The sequence below is a fragment of the Lates calcarifer genome, linkage group LG8 (genome assembly GCF_001640805.2).
Source record: "Lates calcarifer isolate ASB-BC8 linkage group LG8, TLL_Latcal_v3, whole genome shotgun sequence".
Lineage (NCBI taxonomy): Eukaryota > Metazoa > Chordata > Actinopteri > Centropomidae > Lates > Lates calcarifer.
In genome coordinates, this window is record NC_066840.1 from 14,692,648 (window position 1) to 14,714,759 (window position 22,112).

At 41.0% G+C, this 22,112-nt stretch overlaps 2 protein-coding genes across 5 annotated transcripts in view; one reads left to right on the forward strand and one right to left on the reverse strand.

The window, feature by feature from the left end:
• macrod1 (mono-ADP ribosylhydrolase 1) overlaps positions 1–22,112 on the reverse strand; it is a 104,985-nt gene that overhangs the window by 43,620 nt on the left and 39,253 nt on the right. For both annotated transcript variants that reach the window (XM_018660234.2, XM_018660235.2), the window contains exon 4: positions 1,268–1,297. In XM_018660234.2, the coding sequence (XP_018515750.1) occupies positions 1,268–1,297 (30 nt within the window). The remainder of the gene's footprint in view (positions 1–1,267; positions 1,298–22,112) is intronic.
• Positions 8,115–22,112, forward strand: part of flrt1b (fibronectin leucine rich transmembrane protein 1b) — a 34,450-nt gene continuing 20,452 nt past the window's right edge. The window contains exon 1 of one of the 3 annotated variants that reach the window (XM_018660233.2): positions 8,115–8,212. The gene's annotated coding sequence lies outside the window, so the exon portion shown is untranslated. Of the gene's footprint in view, positions 8,213–12,287; positions 13,021–22,112 lie in introns of those variants that run through there. The other 2 variants (XM_018660231.2, XM_018660232.2) reach the window with 2 other exon arrangements.

The following is a 22,112-nucleotide window of genomic DNA, read 5'->3' on the forward strand; positions in this document are numbered from 1 at the left end:
TAAAAAAGATGTTGTGGTTCCATTTAACTGAATAAAAACAAATGAAAACAAGAAAATAACTTAACCAGAGCAAAGAACATAAACATATTTTACATAGGCACAAATGCACACAGTGTGACACACACACACACTCACAGCCTCTCTAGAAACCATCTGTCTTTGTACAGCCATCAGAGACTTCTGGACAACATCAAACGACACTGTAGATCTCAGAGGTGCTTGGCTGCATATATGTGTGTGTTTCTGTGCATGAAGCCACAACACACAAGTGTATTAAGTCCATTTTTATGATGTGAGGCTGCTGGTAAGGGTGGAGCCCTGTGTGTGAATGTGTATGTGTATGTGTGTGTGTGTGTGTGTGTGGATGCTCAGGACTCAGCTTCAGCAGAACACTTGAGGCAGGCAAATGTACTTTTGGAGGCAGGCAAAGGCTGCTGCCGTGAACTGACATACAAATGCCCATGCACGTATATGTACACACATACAGGTGTGCCGCTAGATATGTCACCATGGAGACTGAAAAGCAAAAACACACGCACATACACACATGCATACACACTCACATACAAATTGGAAGGTTAAAATTGGCAGTTCAAGTGAGATGGTCTGAAAGGCTAAAGCTGTTTGTCCAAATGAAGGAAAAGAAAACAACCACAGGCAAATGCACCAGCACCCAAATTTGCAACCATTAACAAACACACACACGCACACAGACTGAGTAAAGTGTGTGTGTGTTCATGTTTGAGCAAATGTGGCTGCCGCATTAGTAGTACAGATTTATTACAACTATCGATTAACCATGGACGTCCAACATCACACGCACGCTGCAAAGCACTGAGTCAACAATACACTGAAAAATGACTGTTTATATCCACAGCACTCTACACCCATAAATTATGAACTATCGACTTCACACCTGCGCGCACACACAAACACACACAAACGCAAGCAGACAGACACACTGCGCGGCATGCAAACGCACCTAGAACACCTGCCACAACAAAGAGATACCTGCTACCAAACACAAAGGCAATACAGACAGACACACCACACTCAGGACATAAAACACTCGCGCATACACACACTCTTTGGCTAGTCCACTGCACTGCATCATCTGATTAAAAGAAGTACGACATTTCCAATTATTTTGTGCCCAGAGAGGACTATTTGCACCACAAAGCTGTGTTATTAATAACAGCTGAGGCCTACAAGTATCTTGGCAAGCACAAGCACACACAACCAATAGATCAGACAGGTTCTGACTTACCTCCACCTCCGCCGAGCAGAGTCTTGTTGGCTGAAAGAAAAACAAGAGAGAAGAAATATTTATGAGAACAACACGTCAAAAAACATGGCAACTAGAGCTGAAACAATGAATCAACTGGTGGGGCCACAGAAAATTAGTAATTTATTCTCACAAAAATGGTAATATACTGTATAATATTCTCTGATGTTGCTTTCCATTCATTAAAACTGAATATCTTTCGGTTTTGGACTGTTGGTCAGACAAAATCAGACACTGGAAAACATCACATTGGACTCTGATCTGATCTGAACGAGCTGAATAAATCACAAACAGATTAGACAATAATAAAAATAACTGTTAGTTGCAGGCCTAATCACTACTAACACAAAATTTAACCCTGACCACAGCTGTCAAGTCAAGGTTACATTAGTAGTTTTAATTACTTGGGTGTTTTGTCAGTGAATCTAATCTGTGTGCAACCTAATTAGTTGATTAACTGATCAGCCGGTCATCAGAAAATTATTTATTTTGTCATTTTTTGAGCAAAAATACCAAACTTTCTGGTCCCAGCTTCTCTATTGTGGGGATTTTCTGCTTTTTCTGTGTCATTTTATGTGTCATATATTTGGGTTTTGGACTTTTTTTGTCAGACAAAACAAGACATTTCAAGAATTCACTTGTTTTGAGACCGGATTAGAATTAATTGATGATGTAAATAATCATAGATATAGAAAATGCAATACTAACCGCTGCTGAATTCACTTTGGTCATTTTGTTTACTTGAGAAATCACTATTCTCAGTGTAAAACCATGAGTTCCTCTTTGTTGTGGTCATAGATGACCTTGACCTCTCACCGCAGGGTTAATAAAGCATTACGTCATCACTGTATATTTTAACAGAATATTTCTTCATTTGCACTGTTGTGTGTGTGTGTGTGTGTGTGTGTGTGTGTGTGTAGTCAGGATCTCCTAAGACATGTTTTCTGTCTATCTGGGTGAACTTTTGTATATAAAAATAACTCGAGGCTTTTGCTTATATTTACTTACTGGGGGGATAAACATGCTCCACATTTGTCCTTCACAACATAATTTGTTATTGGTGTCAGCATTTCTCAACAAGAGTGGTTCTCAATCCAAGTCCTCAGGGCTCACAGTACTGCTGGTTTTACCAACTAGCGAGTTAATTGCATTCACCTGGCATTGCAGGTGTAACTCAGTCCCTGATTAAATGGATAGAATGGGAACCAGCGGGCTGCAAGTCCTGTCAATGAGCACTGAGAAGCACTGCACAATAAGAACGAGTAGCTTCACTGCTGGCAAAGCTAATGAATAAACTCATGCTGAGGCTACAGCACGGAGGAAAATAAACAACTCTGTGATACGAAACCGCCAAGGCAACGTAGTTCAATTTGACTTTTAGTTATGAAAAAAGTCAATCACAGAGTGATTTTCCATCTGGATAACAAGGAGGTGACTGTGGCTTATATAAAATAATATAATGAGCTCTTTTTCCCAGCAAAGAAAGGAGTGAATTAATGCTAGAAGCCTGGCTGGCCATTGTGTCCCAAATCATTACCTTCCCAGTTTGAACCAAGTCACTGCACATGTTTAAAGAGTGTAAATTGCTGGCAGGGTGTTAAGGCTGGCTGCGGCTGACATATGCGATATCCAAGAGTTTTTCTCACCTACGTATCCATAAATGTGCAGAGTCAGCAGTGCCAACCCAGGGACATCTACAGCACGTTCACACAACTAAAACCTGACCACAAACTCATAAAAATCATGTTTTCCAACTCTTTCCCTGCTCGTGGATCGCATTTTGGTTGCTGTGACCATGTTAGGAAAATCTGATAAGCACATAATCTCTCTGCAAGGGGACAGTTACAAAGTTACGTCAGAACACACAGGGGATGTTTCTCATTTTAGTTACTCTTTGCCAGCAGGCACTGTGCCAGTTGGGTACGCACTCGGATAGTGTATCAGGCAAGTTGGTTTTAGAGAGGAAGGAGGAGAGACTAAATCCCACAGCCTTGTCTTTCTCTCTCAAGAATCCTCCGCTCTTCAGCATTTTCACCATCCCCAATTACCTCGTTAATAGTAAATCTCATTTAATTCCAGCCTTTAAAGCACACTGTACTTCTCTGTGTATGTGAACCACAGTTTCACTAACATCTCCCAAAGTGAATATCTCCGCTCCCTTGTTTGAAAATGTGCAGCTCCGTACAGCGTGAATCAGAAAAAAAAGGGAGGTTATTTAATGTGACAGTGTGAGACTATTTCAGGTGCACAGCTTGTTTGAGACCTGATAGATCTTATGATGAACTGAAATAAAACTCGTTCAGGTGTACAAGCGCAGACAAATAAAATGCCTCTATGGCAGAAAATCTCCCATTCATCCTATGCTGATTAGCTCAAGGCTGTACATAAGAGTAATATCACAAACAGGATTTTGCTGATACTCATCCATGCTGACTGACACGCCTGAGGCCATGTGAAGTACATCTGAGCGGCTGAGTGGTGAAAGAAAAGACACCGCACTTTATCACAGTGTGGCTGGTGATTCAGGGCTAGGCTACACCAGCTATTCATAAACCCATTACTACCCAAAAGTCCTTCCTTACTTCTCTGCTAATGTCAAACTACTGATTTACTAAATCAGATTGCACCCTTAAAGTTAGTTAAGACTTAAGTAATGTGGAAACTGGCAGACATGTTTTAACTTTTGTCTTGAGAAATTCAGCATAATGTCCATTTCCATAGCACTACATCCATCAGCACAACAACAGGGTCACTTCCGGCTTTCCACTTTGCTTTTTCCCATTTTAACAATGAAATACCATGAGTGAAACTCAACATTTCCTCCAGAATTTGCAGTTATCCCTTTATAGGTAGGCTTTTGACAGTAGTGTAACGTCAGTCAGGAAAGAAGAAATAACCACTTGTGGTATGAAAGCACAATTTCTATTTAAAAAGATAAACTGAGAGCAGACTGTTGAGTATAACATGACTCTGTAGTTGTACTGATGAATTTTGTGCTGTGGACATCTGCATTACATCTGCATGTCATTTGGTTCATTAGATATATATATATATATATATATATATATATTTGAGACTTGCTCATTACTGAGAAGATACTGGCTTTGATATGAGAATTTACAGTAATGTTCAAAAACAGGGAGCCAAACAATATATCAAGCTAAAGTACTTTGTGAATATAGGTAACACTTTATTTAAATCTGCATTCAGGGAACAATATATGTCAGAGTTAATAGTATTCATGAAGTTAACAGTGAGTGGGAAACATTGCATTGTGCTAAACTAACTAAAACTAAAACTATTTGGTCATTTAGGATAACATTACCAGCATAGTGTTATAGTGTGCTAGGTTATTTTAGAGAAATGTAATTTAAAATCTTCTTAACTTGTCTAATTATTAAACAGCATTTTGATCAGGTGTCAGGTGAGACATGTCAACCATAAGATCATATATTAGCAAGCTATTGTTAGTTTTGTCATTTGGTTCATTAGCTACATAGCAGCAATATGTGAGTGTAAATATTCAATAACATCTCATCTCTATGTAAGAACTGGTTTTTGTGGCTTTAATCAACAGTGAGACACAGGTAGAGAAAGAGAAGGTAAAAAAAAAAGCTGTTTTTTTTTTTTTTGTTGTTTAATACCCATTACAATTTCATCCCAGACACTGTGTATTTTTTAGATTATATAACAAAGTAACACTGGTTTTAACTTTGTAATGTAATATTTTGACAGATGTCAATGGAGACCAGCGGCTGCCTCACACTCAGAGACGAGACTAAAAAGGTTGTCACAGCTTAACTACCTGGACCATGTGGATAAATCCTGCCCAGGATATCAGAAAAACACCACTAAGGCTTTTCCCTTACTGCACTTCAAATGAAAAATATATGGCCCCCTGATGCTTTTACTGTTATGTATCAGTTTATGATGTTTAATGCATTTCAGGACTTATCCTGTGATGCAGTGTTGAAATGCGTTTTCACACTCGCTTTCCTTCTATCTGCCTTGTCTACATCTGTGTCAGTTGATTTCCTATAATGTTATCGCAATAAAACCCAGAGGACACACTCACAGGGACAGTGAAATTTCTCTGGTGAAAGGAAAAAAAAGTGTCTCATGTTACTCAGAACACATGTTTTATAGCTGCATCACCTTCCGGATAACAGAGGCTGCCATCAGTGTAGAAATCTGTATCTCTGACTCCGCTGTAATGGATTTCTCCCATTAACAGTGATGAACGCCTGCTGCAAAAGGGTGCGTACAAAGAAGTCTCTCTCTTTTCTCTTCCTTCTGAAGGACTGACACCAGAACCTGGTGATAACTGATGTTTTAGTTTGCTGAATTTTTCTTTTTTCTGCAATCACGCCCCACTGTAACTGCAGGAAATGTCTCAGTAAGAACTGACACCGTCTGTGTTAGGACACCTATAATCAGAAATAAGAAAAATATACTTCCAAATGCTAACAAAATGACCCCAGGTTTGCCAGTGTACATTATTTGCAGCAGAGTATGCACCAATTCACATGATTTGAACATTTCCACTGGTATTTATCCACTGAAATAAATATAAGCATGGATAACAGCAACCATATATAGTCATATTTGACTGTAGGAGCCTTTTTATGCTTAAACAAAAATGCTTGTTGGATTGTCTAAGGGGTCATTCAGACTGCTCTGTGTACATAAAATACTGTGGTTACTGTGGCTGTGTGTAAAAAAAATTAAAAAAAATTCAAGATGGTGTGTTGGTTGGGCTGTGATGCTTCAGTTACCAGTGAGATGGTGAAATATGATCCAAGAAGTCCAGTTAGAATAAAAGATCAATGGCTTTGGTGGTGTATCAGTGCCAAAACACATGCACTGTGGTTTAAAATATTATGAAAGAGGGTTTTACTGCTCTGGAAAATGATCACAGCAGCAATAATCTTTCATCGTGACGATGGGGATGTAAACAGCAGAAATACAGCTCACTTTACAAAGTAATCCAGCAGGAATATGGGCATAAATGTATTTGACATTAGCCAACACTGCACCTTTTTGGATGAAGTTGAAAAGTTGGGCCAGGTTTAAATTTTCTGCCCACTGAATTTCTTTCAGATGAATAAAGAGGATGTGGTTAATGTTGGTCTCAACAGCATCTGAAACCCCCCTTTCCCCGTGCCTATTCCACAGGGAAAGACAGCTGTGTCCAACATCCTCTTCATGTTTACAACCAAAGGAAACACCATGAATGCCTTAGAGGAGAGACTGTCTTGACAGCGAGCACCGGTATCCCCGCTTGTACAATCTAACGAATCAAGACGAAGACACACAGTAGACACTTAGCTCTTGGAGACGGATCAAGGAGGCAGTGTGACGCAAACAGGAGGAGGCTTCGACAGCCGGCTTGTCACCCCACCTTCATGTGTGGTACAAACACCTCCACCTTTAGACGTGGTCAAGCGACACATGTTGCCTCCTAGTTTGTTCCAAGTACATCGAACCCTTAATAATGCTTCTCTCTCTGCTCTGTCTCTATGCTTCACTGTCACTAATGTGGGTTTGACTGCTTACCCTGCTTGTAGTGGTACAGTATAGATGTGTTTTGACTGCATCTATAATCACATACACAGTTGGCTGCCCAGACAACTCAAAAGCTATAATTTCACAACCTATTTTTATTTTCTTTGCTGTTCAGAGAAGGTGCTCCAAGTTCAACTCAGGTTTACCCTTACAAGTGCAGCATTCATTTTTACTTCATCTCCTGATTTTAAATTAATTATGCTTGTAATGTTTATTCATGGGATTATATAATTGTTAAGATTGCCTTTACGTAAATTATAATATATGATAAACTATCAGTGATCACATGTAACACTGCTGTTCTCTGTTTAGGTACATACATGCTTGAGACAAAACTAGACTGTGAGCCCTGTGGAGAAACAAAAGCATCAAAGCAACCAAAATACTCATGTGTATGCACAATCACGCAGTTGTAGACACACACATAAACACACACATACACACACACGTTCACATACATAGAAACATACAAGTGCACCCAGACACACACGGAGGAGTCTGAACACTAAGATGTGTGCATGCACATACACCACACTCGCCAGCAGTCACACACACACACACACACACACACACACACACACACACACACACACACACACACACAAATGCAGACAGTGGCGTTTCAGTGTTTGGGTAACCATGGGCGACGGCAAAGCCCAAAGGTTTGTTACTGAAACCTAGTTAATTAGATAGAGAGAGAGAGACACAGAGAGACACAGAGAGAGAGAGAGAGTAATGTCGATACTCGAGGGAAAGTGTTTCACCATCTGTTAAAACCCACATGTACCCTCTACCCGGTCAAGTGTGGATTGAGTGTAACTGCGTGTCTGTATGTGTGTGCGTTTGTGAGAGTGTTTGAGGTGCGCACACACACTGGCCACAGTTGCTGCATGGGCAAAAACAAACACACATAACTCGCTTCTCCCATGGCGCTGAATACATGAAGGCTAACAGTTTCTTTTTCTTATTGGTATTAGATGACTAATTGGAATAGCTAATACTGAAAAGCTAAATAAAGCGTGCTAGCATCTGCTGCCGAGACACACCAATTATCGGAGTGGGGAAGGGATGAGGGTGATAAGTTATACAACTACACAGAGAGCGAGTGTGGGGGGGGGTGAGTTGACAGGGAGGGAGTGGAGGAGGAGGAGAGTGCTAGGTGTCGGGGGACGTAGGAAGGGCTCGGGGAGAGGGGGAGAGAGAGAGAGGGAGAGAGAGGGAGGGAGGGGTGACGGAGAGTGAGTGAGTGAGAGAGACAGAGACGAAGTGAAAGAGAGTTGAGGGTGGAGAAGGGAGACGCAGGACTAAATTTGCTGGGAACATAAAACAACAAGATGGAGTGTACTTCTTCTTTCTTGGGAGGTAAGTAATCACACTGAGGGGGGGAGAAAGGGGGGAGAGAGACTTGTAGAGAAAAGGGAAGGATGGAGCCTTGGATAGATTGATGCATCAGTGAAGGACAAGAGCTAAAAGCTTAAAACCTGGCCAAACAGAGGAGGAAGAGGAGGAAGAAGTTGGCTGTGACAGAGAGAATACAGAGAGGACGAGAGCATTCATCTGTTGTTTGACTCAGAGTAAAATGAGGTTTTAACCACCTGTGTGTGTGTGTTTGTGTGTGTGTGTGTGTGTGTGTGCGCGAAATGTGTCTGTGTGTGGGATCATGTTCGAAGAAAGGAGTAATGATGACAAAAACAGGCTCAGATCTCCTTAAGCTCTGAGTTAAACCAGGCTTTCTGTGGCTCTCCATCTTATTTTTCTTTCCCTCTGCTCTCCGCGCCCTCTCCCCCTTATTCCCCAGGCCCCAGTGCAACCTGTTTGTGTATTCCTCCTCCCTCTCCCCGCTTCCCTCGCCATCCCTGTCTCTCCTCTACCCACTTGTCCTAACCACCGTTATATACCTCTTTCAGTCATTTAATTTCTAGCCATCATTTAGTTGGTCCACTTGAGAATGCCAATCAATTTGCTGGTGTCCTTATGGAAAAAGAAGGACAAAGCTACTGGTACAGCGCAGGATAAATGCAGACACGGTTCGACACCTTTATCTGAGATTAAATGAGATTATAGTACGGCTAAATTGATCCCCAGGATGAAATAAAACATCACTTTTTCAGCAGAGGAAGACATTAAGGTAGAGAGAAGAAAATGAACCAAGAACAATGAAGAAAGTACCAAGATAAATGAATTTGCTTTAAACAACAAACCATCCTATAACTGATTAAGTACATAATGACATAGTGGAAAGATTAACTAACAACTGCCCCACCCTGTGCAACAAAACAAAGCTTGCAGCTGGACCAATACAGTGCTGCATAATTAAACAATGATTATAAAAACTCATTGTAAAAGAATAATGCATTTTATTGCAGCTGTTTTTGTTTGTGTCTTTGTTTACAAGATGTTAGTGGATTTCCTTGGCCCTTCAGCAAATGTAGCTCCACAGCCTTACTCCCTGTGAATGTGTTTTCTAGCTTCCTGCAGTCTTATTCACACCTTGATATAAAAGATTTGTATTTCACCTCAAGGTTGTGACTCTAACATAGTGAACAGAGCGAAACACTGTTTCATCTCTACAACACAAACATCTCATCGTATTCAAACCTGTGATGCTGCTCTCCAAAAAAATCTACATTTGAAGAAAAACAACCCTACAGCAAAGTTTGGATTTGTCTGATCTGATTTGGTGTGAAAGTAGATTTATAAGCGACATGTGATGAATGAGAGGTTGCAAATTACCTATACATTCTCACCACGCATTCACACCTGCAGCAGTAATACCACACAAAGGAAGCGACAGTCATTCATTACAACAAGGAGTGACAAGGGCACAGAGATCTCAAACAAATTAGAAACAGAAGTAAGTTGACCAGAGTTCAACTTCATGCAAATGAGCAGCGATGAGGTGGAGAAATGGCCAACTGAAGGGCAGATATATTCACTTAATGTCTTCTGCTGTGAATACAGTTGCTACAACAGTTGGCTACAGCAGTAAGAGATACTCAGCGACTTGGCACCAAACAACTAGCAAGTCAAAATGCAATCAATCAATAACTCAGACTTGGACAACTGATTTACAGTGAATGACTGGTGGATCAATTAATTAAGGAAAAAGGAGGCCAATTCTCATTTTAATTACCAAGTTGTTTAGCGTTTTTATCTGTTGGCGAAAAATTTAAGAACATAAATTAGTTTTTTGCTGGTTGATGGTTAATTAGTCAACTCAAGATGTGACATTTTAGTCTAATGGACAGCTGTACACTGAGTTCTTAAAGTTGGACTCATGTTGAATGTAAACACATAAAATGAGGTAACTGAGTCAGTTTGTTTTTTTTTTTGTTTGTTTGTTTTTTTTTAGGGCTTGATTGAATTGTTTCAGATTCTGCATAAATTTAGAAACAGGATGTCTGTGCAGTAAATATAACAATGTAACACAATGGCAGGTGATATCAGCCTGTTGTCTGACAGTCTTCATATTTAAAGACTTAAAGGCACGAAAACAACTTTGTTAATTTGCTATAAAGCTGCATCAGTACTAAAACACTGCAGTAATGTAACAAACTAGCTGACCAGGCATCACCCAGATGTTCAACAGGTTAGATCTCCTTTTAAACCTCTATCACAATACAAGGCAAGATTTTCGTCTTTTTCAGTAACACCTTAAGGAAGTGACTGAGTTAGTCATTGCTTTCATTAGCACGGACACACAGGATGCCAGTTCAGAACATGACCAATATGCAAATATGTCACAGAGGAAGGCTGCAAAGGTTGTATATGGAGGATGAGCAGCCAGGAGATAAAGGCCCTCTGTGATCTAAGTAGTTTAGCAATTAGTATTGGTATTTACAATTTGACCAAGTTTCTTTGTTGAAACAATATTACATGAAAAACTAAGGAACATAAGCACAAAAATAAATCATAAGAAATCTCATCAAAATCACATCAAATTGAGATTTGATGAGTTGTGACCAACAGACTCCAAATCATATTGTATTCTCACCTGCATCATTCGACTATTTTCTTTTCAGCTGTTGTTTACAATTAATTTTAAAGAGATTGTGCAGGAAAATGCTTTAACCTACTTTTACTTAAGACAATAATTTCCTGCGCAGGCCTATTAAACTGATACCATGAGGAATAACTAAACCATAAATTACAGTAATTCACCACAGATGCACTAATAGTTCCTGCAGGAATACGTCTGCTATTTTTCATTAAAGAAACTGTGAGTCAAAATGAAAAAAGAAACAAACTGTCAAATGATCCTCTCCCCATTTAACAACAGACAATTTGCAACACTAGGCCAATCTGTTTTTGCATGATGGGCAAAAACTATTATAATATGTAAAACAAAAACACTACAATCATTGAAGAGAAGGGCATGTTTCACTGTAGAGACAAATGAACAAAAACTGACTGTGATTTGATTGTGCAGGTGTTAACTTTAGTGTGTCCATCCATGTAGTGCCCAGTATCCAGACTCTAGTTTCTACTGTTGGTGGTAATATGGTCTCATTCAGACTGTGGAAGTTGCTTGAATTGAATCAGACTAAATCCTGGGAAGCTATCACTGGAAGAGCGCCAGAGGGTGCTGGTGGTGCAGCTGCACCCGGACCCAGGGGCCCAAGTGGCTCACATGGGCCCTTTATAGATGCTCTGTGCACTGATGAGCGGTGCACATAACATTGTGTGTGTGTGTGTGCGTGTGTGTATGTGTGTGTGTTTTGCAGGGTAGGGGTGTGCCAGCGTTTTGCACGTCTGGCATGACCATGTTCTTCCAGCGAAAGCTACATTTAATATTGCTGTGTATGCAGCACCTAAAGGGCTAAACTGTGGTTAACTGTTTTGTGAGAGAACAACCCAAAGGTAATAAATGCAAATTAATTGCGAGGTACGCCTCTTAGGCAAATAAAAATCATTGGTCACAAAGTCGGAATTAAAACACATCAATATCAATTTAACCAGTGTTGTCTCCCAGTCATTAGCTGGGAGCAGACTCCAGGAGCCTGGTCTTTATGATACAGTAAGACGTCAGTGACTGTATTTGTGTATGTTTTAATTAAAACTGACTCTGACTTTGAGAACCAAGCGTCTTTTCTACATCACTGCCAAGAGTGAGAGACCTCTCTCCTTCCTTCCCTCAAGGACCGAAATCCACTCACTCTCCATCTACAGGGCCTCAAAACGGGCTGCATGTGGGCGGCCCCCGAGCTCCACCAGCTCCAGCCTATGTGGCTTTGAGTGTGAGTTTGCGCGCGCGCGTGTGTGTGCGCGCGCGCACCTGTCAGTCTAATTCTCGGTGAGTTGTCGGTAATTGCCGGACCGTGGCGACCTGCTGAACCCCTGTAACGGAGCTCAGAGAATCGCTGTAAAGAGTCCCCCCTCCACCACACACACACACACACACACACACACACACAGAGAGAGAGAGAGAGAAAACAGCCCCGCGTGCAGTCTCGGCGCGAGACGAAGAAGACGAAGAGGAAGAGGAGGATAGCGCGTGTGCGCTGGAGGCGACACCTGTCAAATCGTTACTAAACACAGTTGGTTTATTTAAAAAGACCGAGGCGCCCCGAAGACCCGGGGGATAAACCGAGGTGGAAATAGAGATTAGTCGCACCTATTGTCGCTGTTTTCCGCTCAGGGGGGGGATACGGAGCCTCTTTGAGGAGAGAGAAAAGGGAGTATGTAGTATTGACGTTATGACGAACCGTTTTTGGAGTTGAAGTAGCGAAGTTGACGCGGGTTAGATGTCGGCTGAGGGGAGATGACTGACAGCGAGAACCGGGAGCGAAAAGACGTGGGGGAGAAAAAACGGCACTTTATCCGAGGTTAGTCTCTCTCTCTCTCTCATTCACACGCGCGCGCACACACACACACACACTCCCTCTCCCTCTCTCTCTCTGGCTTCAAACACATTAACCCACAGTAGAGCCCAGAGTGAAACAACAGGGTGGGAGATAACTAGTGCACATCGCGGAGCTTCGGTGCGGGCTGGAGACCGAGCATCCTCCGACGTCCGCGCGTTCGCCCCCCCGCTGCACAGAGCCTGCTGACCGGGACTTAACGGACCCGCACAAATACTGTCTATTAACTTGAGAGGATGATTTGACAAGGGTGCCTTGAGGGGAAGCGAGCTACAGGAGAGAGAAAGAGGCAGAAAATGGATAACAAAGGTATGATCTGTTTCGGGTTGGTGACTGTGCATTTGCAAGGAAAAGATTTCAGGTTTGGCTGAGACTGTCAAAGCCTTTACTCTGTTACACAGCGCATGGTGGTGGCATGTTAATGCTAACAGGCTTTTACTCTGGGATGAAAAATGCGAGTGTATGTGTATGTGCTTGTTTAATGGATGCGTGTTCATTTGTGCAGCTACCTGCTGGACCTGCTTTTACACTGTAAAATGGAACAAAAAAAGTCGAGAGATTTAAACAGCAGGGCTTCAGAGAGTTACAGGCAGAGGGAGATTAAAGTGAGAGATTATACTTTGTAAAGAGATGGAATTCCCACTTGCATGTTTTCTCTCATCTCTCCCATCGCTCTTTCGTACTCCCTCCCTGTATCCCTCATGTGAGCAGTAGTGTGGTGTGTGTTTTTCGTATGTGTGTAATTCTGTGTGGTGTTTGTACATGTGTGTGTGTGTGTGTTTGCGTTCATCAGAAGGGCCAAGACTGTCTCCCAGTGGACATGCCCTTCTTACATGACAATGTCTGCAGCCCGCCACCTCAACTCACACTCACACACTCACTCTCTCTCTCTCTCTCTCTCACACACACACACACATATATATAAGGGCCTATGTGCTTTGATGTTCCACCGCTGTGCAGGACACCAGCTAGACTGAAAAAAATAACACACAAACAAAATGTTGCGTCATCCCACTCATCTCAGCAAAACTGCCTGACATCTCTCACTGGATGTAAACACAAACACACATCCTCACACACACACACACACCCTCACATCTGCACACACATGTATATACAAGCACGGGATTAGCAGTCATACTAGGCCATATTGAGACAGCAGATTAGAATGAGATTCTCGGGGCTGAAGCGGTACAGAACGTGGGATTAAAGAAGAAAGGCAGAGATGGATGGGATGGAGCGATGATGGACAGAGAACAAGGGAAGAGAGCGGGTGGCAAAGAGACCAAAAGGGGGGCAAGAGAGAGAGAAAGAGAGGGAGCAGCACAGAACATGAGATTAGAGTGTAATGTCCTAGAGAGGCAGAGAGAAAGAGCGAATCCAGGGCAAGTCATGCAGTTAGAGGGAACTGCACGTTGGCAGAATGTGGCGAGAATAAAGAAGAGGAGAAGGCAGCAGACACTCTTTCTCTATCGCCTCCGTTTTGATCTCCTCTTATTCACCCATCCAACAGCAGAAGGGAGTGCTGCTTATATAACTCCCCATTTGATACACAATAAACCAATGAGGGTATGAAAAAAAAGCCACAACAGGCACCTTACAGATTGTTAAATGGCCAAATAAAATTAATAAATCAAATCTGGGAACAGAGGTGTTCCCATTCAAGGAGACATCAGTATCATCACTGTGCTTGAATGGCAATATTTTCAATTTCCTGAAATCTGTTACAGGCATAATTTATTCCAACCAGGGACCCTGCTTACACCTTGGAAGTGAACTCAGCTTTTTAAAATCCTCAGCGCCTGTGTGAAGCTCAGTTTCTGTGTGAAGCTCAGCCTCACACATGCCGTTAAAGTTTTTAACGGCATGTGTGTTAAAAGACATGTTAGTGCCAACGTGTTTGGCACAGTATGTGTTGGCTGTTAACACTTCTGTAGACCCTAGGTGTGTGTGTGGTCCTTAAATTAATCCTGTCTTTAAAGCAGCTTTTAGTCTTTTTGTTTTAGGATTGTTGACTTAGCTGTGCAAACAGGCTGCTGATGCCAATATGAGGCCAATATCAGCCTAATAAAATATGATCCAAGACTGATTCACTGTGTAGACTTTATGATATTGAGGCTCAGTGCTGAATCTGTACTGACAGGGAAAGATGGCATGGATGAATGAAGATGATGAGATTTACAGGAAAACATGTAATTCAACACCACATTTTAAAAAATCTTTGTTTTCTGTTCTGACATCATGCAGAATCAAAAACCTGCATGAAAAGATTTTTTCAGCCACTTAGGGACAGTGTAACAAGCTGGAAACACAACATTTGCAAACAGTTGCTTATTACTAATGTAGGTCCAATAATTGTTATCCTTTTAGCTCTGTTTTGGTCTCCACCAACTCCATTATGTTCGCCAGTTAGTCGCTAACTTTGTCTGTGTGTGGGTTTAATATTGCTTTGTGGGCTGTAAAAAGCTTCATACAGCTGTGAGGAGCTGCAGAGTGATGTGGTGATATTCTATTGGTTTGCTTCCAGTATGACCCCAGGAATTAAAACTACCCCCAGTTTTTTTTTTTTTTCCTTCAGTAGCGAGGGCAGTTTTTCCTCTGGCGGCGGTTTGTTCAGTTTGTTCAGTGGTGAGCAGTGTTCAAGACTCTGGGTCAGTGCCCTGTGGCAGAACAGCAGGTGTCAAGAGGAAGAGATGACTCTCTGTGCTTCATGTGTCTAAGCAGTACGTCTGCTACCCTGGGGCGATCTGACCTTCTTATCTCATGTGCCTACCTGAGTGATTTCTGATGCTATTCGCTTGTTCATTCATTATTTCACTAAATCTACCTTCATCATTTTCATAATCTCGTACCATATCTCACATCCATTAAAAATAGAGAGATCGATTTCCATCACAAGACTCCTCCTCAGCTTTATTTTCATGCCTACAGTCATGACATTCAGTATTAATATTTCACAAAATGTAAATAATTGAGCAGTATGAAACCAGGACTGGACTGTTACTAAGCATATCAATGCTTGTCGACTTTGGCATGCTGCTAACATTTCATAATGTTATTTCATATCATTTTATTAATGGTTCCTGAAATTGGAATTGTTACCTGTCCAAATCGATACCTGATCATAACAAATAGATGATGTCCATGTTTCCCTTGACTGGCTTGTGGCCTTTTCATGGCTGTTTTATAGAGAAAAACAGCTTGTACTTTGTTGGGAAGGGAAACAGTTAAGTCCTCTGACCAGTCAGATGAATTCAACCAGATCAGAATGTGTTTTATTGATCAGTACGAGAGGAAATTGTCTTGTCACCTTCACTGTCATGGCATACATCAAAAAAGCAAATGGAAAACAAATAGTATACAGAGCTCAATAATAATAATAATAATATATAAAAAAAATACACAAGTATACGTGAAGGTACTCTGTGGCTTAAAAAAAAATCTTGTATTCCCTCCTCATACAAGTAGAACAGATCAAGTGAACAGGAGTAGGAGGGGAGTGCCTGCTAAATATATGTGTCTCCAAATATACCTGCGCATTAATGTTTCCAGGCACCCCACCCTATTAAAGCCTGTGTGTGGGAAACACTGCACTTGTAGCCAGATTTGGAATTTAACCCGCCCCCGACACAATGATTTCATAACCGTGTCCTGAACAGCTTTACAGAGACTCAGACTGAGACAGCACCCAGGATGATTTACTGAGGATTACGGCACATTTTCACATCCTTAACAAATACTAGTGGAACACAAAGCTCATTTAGATGTAAACACTCCAACTGACATTGACTGAATCTATAGTCCGTAAACATTTCCAATCTGAACTTGTTCTTTATGTGTCAGTTTAAACTAATCTTGGATTTCATTGGATTCATGCAAGAAACAACATGTTTGAAGATAACGCTTGTACTGTCCCATACTATAAGAAAAACAGATCAGTAAATCCAGCTCTATCCTTTACACAACTGACAGAAAATCGTAATGTAAATGGAGGGCCTGCAGGCTGAAACACATATCGTGTGCTCTTAATGTATCATGCATTTGAACCTTTCTCCTCTCTCAGATCTGTTGCTCTACTCTACATCAACTGAAGAAAATAATTGAAAGTGTGTGGAAGAAACAGTCCTACTGGCAAATGGAGAACAGGCCTCATTTTCACCTGTTACTACCATGCCATCTCCATCCAGATAATGACATCTGTTCGACATGCCTATGCATTCACATCTGGTATTAAGAAGTGTGCTCATTATCTCAGTTCTGCCTGCATTGTGACTGGATATGTAATATCCTGAATTTGTCAATAAAAGCCAGGTAAAGGAAAGCAATGCTATGGTGGACATGCTAAATCTCTTTTTGTGAGGGAAGCCTTGTTAAATACTGCTGCTACTTATAGATTTTGCCAGGCTTGCTTGAGCTACAAGGAAGAGGCCAAGTTGGTAATCTTTCAATTTGCTGGGTGATTGTTTATATTTGAAGCAGCTATAAATTATTCATAACAATTTATAAATTGACAACATGAAAGGGGTTTCTTGTAGTGATGAACCTACAGAGACTTCTCACCGAAATCTGCAGCTCTCCTCTGCTTTATCGAGTCTCGGCTCATTGTTTAGCTGTCAGGCCCACACCTTTACTGTTTTGGGTCACTCTCACCACTCACGTACTGTAGTTTTTGGCCGCAAAAAAGCTCTAACAATCCAATGTACGCCACGTGCTAAACGCCAAACAGCGGACAAACACAGACTAGCCAGTGAACACGGTGAAGCATTTAGCAGCTGAAGAATCAGAGATTTCCCTCAAGAGATGGTAGAGACCAAAAACAGAGCAACAAAAAGAGAGGAACCTTGCATCAACATGCATCTTACATATCCAGCTAGGATATCCAGATATAGTATGATACATATAGTATGTCAGTCCCAGGTATAACTGGGCTCAGACCTCACATAGGCCCAGAATTAAAAAGGAAAGGTCTGCTGAACACTCTGAGTTTATATAGTAAATTTAATAGGCCTTAGCCGGCTAACCTTTACACTAAAATATAAGACAAATATATGTCTAGTAAAATCCACTTTCCCATTTTGCTTTTCCTCTTAGTTTGACAAAGCGAACAATCTGTAGAGCTCAAGATAAGAGAACCATCAGATGTATTCAGACAACATTACAAAATGGATTCTATGTAAGCCTAGTTACTGTCTTAGTTTATGTCTTACACAATCTATTGTAGGAGGCAGTATGGCAGTGAAACAAACCGTGCTTTTATATAATTGAGGTTATGCCATGTTTTGGCTGAGACTGTCCCAAAAAGACATAATAAATACGATCCTCAGAAAACCTGAAATAAATATATCCCACATTAGATGCCAGATAAGAGAGATGCATTATACAAGGGGAGGTTTTAACAATTTAGGAGGCTCTCTCATACACAGACATGAATGTACACACACATACAGTACAATGACAAACACAGTGGTCTTCCATTAGGCTGTGTTACATTGCATTATGGTTGTGTGTCTGAGTGCTTTTGTCAGTCCATTTGTTGGAGCAGAGGAATAGTGTGGCAGGTAGAGGCAGGTCTCACAGAGTAGGAGTCACACAGAGAGTTCAGGGAAGAGCCTTTGTTTGAGCAGCAGAGACGACTTCATAGCACCATTCCTTTACCTAGCTTTAAACCAGTCACAGACCTCCAGGAATACTACCTCCTTGGATAAAATAGTGCCAGGTAAAATGAGCTGAATAACTGTAAAAGCAGGAGATTAGCTATGTTCTGTTCAATTAGCTATGTTCAATTAAAAATAAAGATGTTGAATATGGAAATCACTGAAAAGCTGTTCAACAAATAGAGTCAACTCTTGTGTCATGAGGATTTTAAGAATAAACTGTTGTTTTGTGAATAATGACCTCTGATACAACAGTGAGGTTTGGTTATCGACCACAAATGTCTTGGATTAATCTGCCATTTTGTCTATAATTTGTCAGAAAATAGTGAAATATGCCCATAACAGTCTCTCAGAGCTCAAGCTGACATCTTCAAATTGTTTGTCTTGTTCCACAAACAGTTCAAAATCCAAAAACACTCTGCTATTTGTCAAATATAACAAAGATCAGCAGCAAATCCACACATTTGAGCTTGAAAATTGACTGAAGCGATGAACTGATTATCCGAATTATTGCTGATAATTTATTAACCAATTAACCATTTCACCTCTAGAAAGAATACCAGAATCAGAATCATAGATCTTGTTTTCACTGTTAAAAACTCAAGAAAAATGCCAATATAAGCTTTTAAAGTGCAGGTTAACTAAAGAGAATTACAAATTATCAGTCCTCATCATTGACAGCTGAGATTTCTGAGATGTTGCAGTTGTTGCTATGGAAAATTGGTCAAAAATGGATGTTAAAAAAAAAAGTTGGTGTGGGAAATAAACCCAGTGGTGAAAGGAAAGAAACCAAAAGCCCAAAGATGTGATCGTCTGGATGAGGAGTTCATTTGAGGCAAAGAGTGATTTCTGTTTGATCCTTCTCGGATCAAAGGCTGCGAGAGTTAATGGAGAGGGACAGGTATGAAAGTATTAATGAATAAATCAAGCACCTATGGCCAAGGGTTACTGATTACTTTGGGAGTAAAGAGCCATTCATCATCTAATTTCTCAACATGAATTTTTTATGTTGTGTTACATTTGTCCATTTTTTATTTCAGTGTATTTGTGTAAGATTTGTTCAGAACTGTATTTGACATGTAGAATCAGGAGTCGAATTATTAAAAAAAAAACAACAACAACAACAACTCTGCTTGCCCATAGTTTAAAGTCTCATATTTGCCCAAAATCCAGAACATGTGTAATGGCATCAGTGTTCCACAAGCTCCCAAGTATCTACATTTTCCAATTTTGTATCAGTTGCACCACAGTTCACATCTGTTGCAGCAGTCTGCGTTGCCCGCAGCAAAAATTAGTGTTGCAATGACATGTGGTGCATGTAATTCATTTGGAACTTGTGTTTTTTTAAAAAGCTAAATTTTTAGATTTTGGGACTTCAACCAGCTGTGACTCTGACTTAGCCCACTGCTTATGACAAATGGTGGGTGTTCAAATGTAATGTTTCTATGTCTGTTGAAAAGCTTAAATGTAGGATAGTGTCCAATTTTCACCTTACACATTTGTTGGTATATGTTGCAAAGCTCTTTCATTATTTGATACTTTAGTTAACTAGGTATCAGGAGCTTTTCTGAGATCAGCTGTATTTTTGTAGTTGACAGCTCTTGGCAAGAAAATATCAATTTCACATACCCACGCCAGATTTAGACCAAATGCCACAGAAATTAAGTATAATACATTTTTTAACCATTTTTCTGAGCTATAACCTGCACAAGAACCAAAATTTCTAAATATGGACCAAAACAAACGTCTTAAGTGGAACCAAATGCCATATTACCACCAACTACCATAGCAACAAAAACTGAAAAGCAAACATCACACCATCCGAGCCAATCAGAGAAGGAAAGACAAGCCAATTACCGAGCCATGTTTAGAAAGCGCTTCTCCTTCACTCAAAGCATGGCAAGATGGTGCTTCATTGTGAGGGCAACTGGCAGGAATATGCGTTTGACCTGATGTATTGAATTCCAATAGATCTCTCAGGTATGCAGGGATAGCGCCTGACTCTGTCCTTGAATAAGCTTTGATAATCACCCTATAGTCTTTTTCTGGAGCATGCTCATTGTCTCTTTATAATGAGGAACAAAGGTAAACACAGCGAAAACAGAGCGACTGCTGACTGAAAGACTGCCAGGAGGTGCATCGGTTTTTACTCTCTTTACTCAGCAAAGACACATTTCACACAGGAGTTTTTTTTCCTTTCTTTCTTTTTAAAAACTTTAGCTCCAGTGGAATCTGTTTTCCTTTCCGAGATAATAATGAAATGGAGAGTGACGGGAAATAATAAAGAGAGAGAGAGAGATAAAGTGTTGGTGGGTGAAAGGTAACAAAGCTTGTCAGCTGGATGTGAACCTTCAGTAACGTGCCTTAAGCCTGCCACCAGGAGGCCACACGTACTTCATATCTTATTGGATTCAAAATTACTTGTTTCGTCTGTCATCATGAGCACACACACACACACACACACACAGATAGACACACACATAGAGGACTCCAGGGATTCTGCTCCAAAGGCATAAGTGCCAAGTTCAACCTAGCGAGAGTTATTGTGACCTATCTAAGAGTGCCTTCTGGTGGACTGCTGTGTGTGTGTGTGTGTGTGTGTGTGTGTGTGTGTGTGTACAAGTGTGTGTGAGGGTGTCCGGCCCCGTAAATTGCCTGTCTGTAGATACTTCCTGTGCATACCTCATTCAGAGCTTGACACAGACAGAGAGAGAGAGAAGAGATGGAGAGAGAGTGTAAATGCTTTGAGCCGGAAAAACCCTCAATCATATTTAATGGGATTATTTATCCACATACTGTCATGAGACGATGTCTATGCATGCTGGGCTGTGTGCGGAAATGTGTGTTTTGCTGAGAGATGGGGTATATCATAGCATCTCTTGGCACATAATATTGCAGGCAGATGGGTGTGTAGTTTTTCGTTGTTGTTTTTGCGCAGATAAATTTAATGCATTCATCCAGTGTGAGGCCGATATAACAGGCCAGTATTAAAGCTGTTTATGTTTCATTCAGACAGTGGCCGGGTCATATCGTCCACATTGCTGATGTGATGGAGGCTCCTCTCTTACCGCAGCCCCTGAATATGTTTTTTATAAATATTATATCTTTATTGCAGATGGCTAAGTAGAGAAATCATTCCAGCATGGTGTGGGAGGATTTTTACTCACAGCTTCAGGGGTGTCAGTCTGTAAAACCTGCAATGAAACCTACCTCACCCTGCCTTAAGGAGCTGCCAACCCACCTTAAAGCTTTCATCTGTGAGAGTTTCACTGGCTTTCCAGTGTCCCATGGTCTTAATTGCCATTGCGGAAGGCTTTTCTGTCCTGCCAAGAATAACATGCTGGGAGAAACAGTAAATCATTTTAAATGTGGGTTTCTGTTTGCCATTATAATGGTCACATTTTAATTGAAAGACAGGGATTTCTTTTTTTTTGAGGGGGGGGGCTGCTTCAGTCAGAAAATGTGAATACTCATCATTAAGCCTGCATATTTGTCTAACCCTAATTGGAGGTGAAGCGAGTGGGTGAAGTAGCTGGACTTGAGCTCGCAGCGCTGTGAATATATTGTCAGCACCCAGAGCTGCAGCCCTCAGAGCCTCCTGAGAGATAATACAGTTTATTTACTGCTTATGCATGAAAGTCTGTGTCCTGTCTCTGTAGCCCACAGTGTGAGATCTGACTGTTTTAATTATTAGCTGCTGTGTTTAAAATAAAGCCGCCGGCATTTTCATTATTCAGGACATATTTA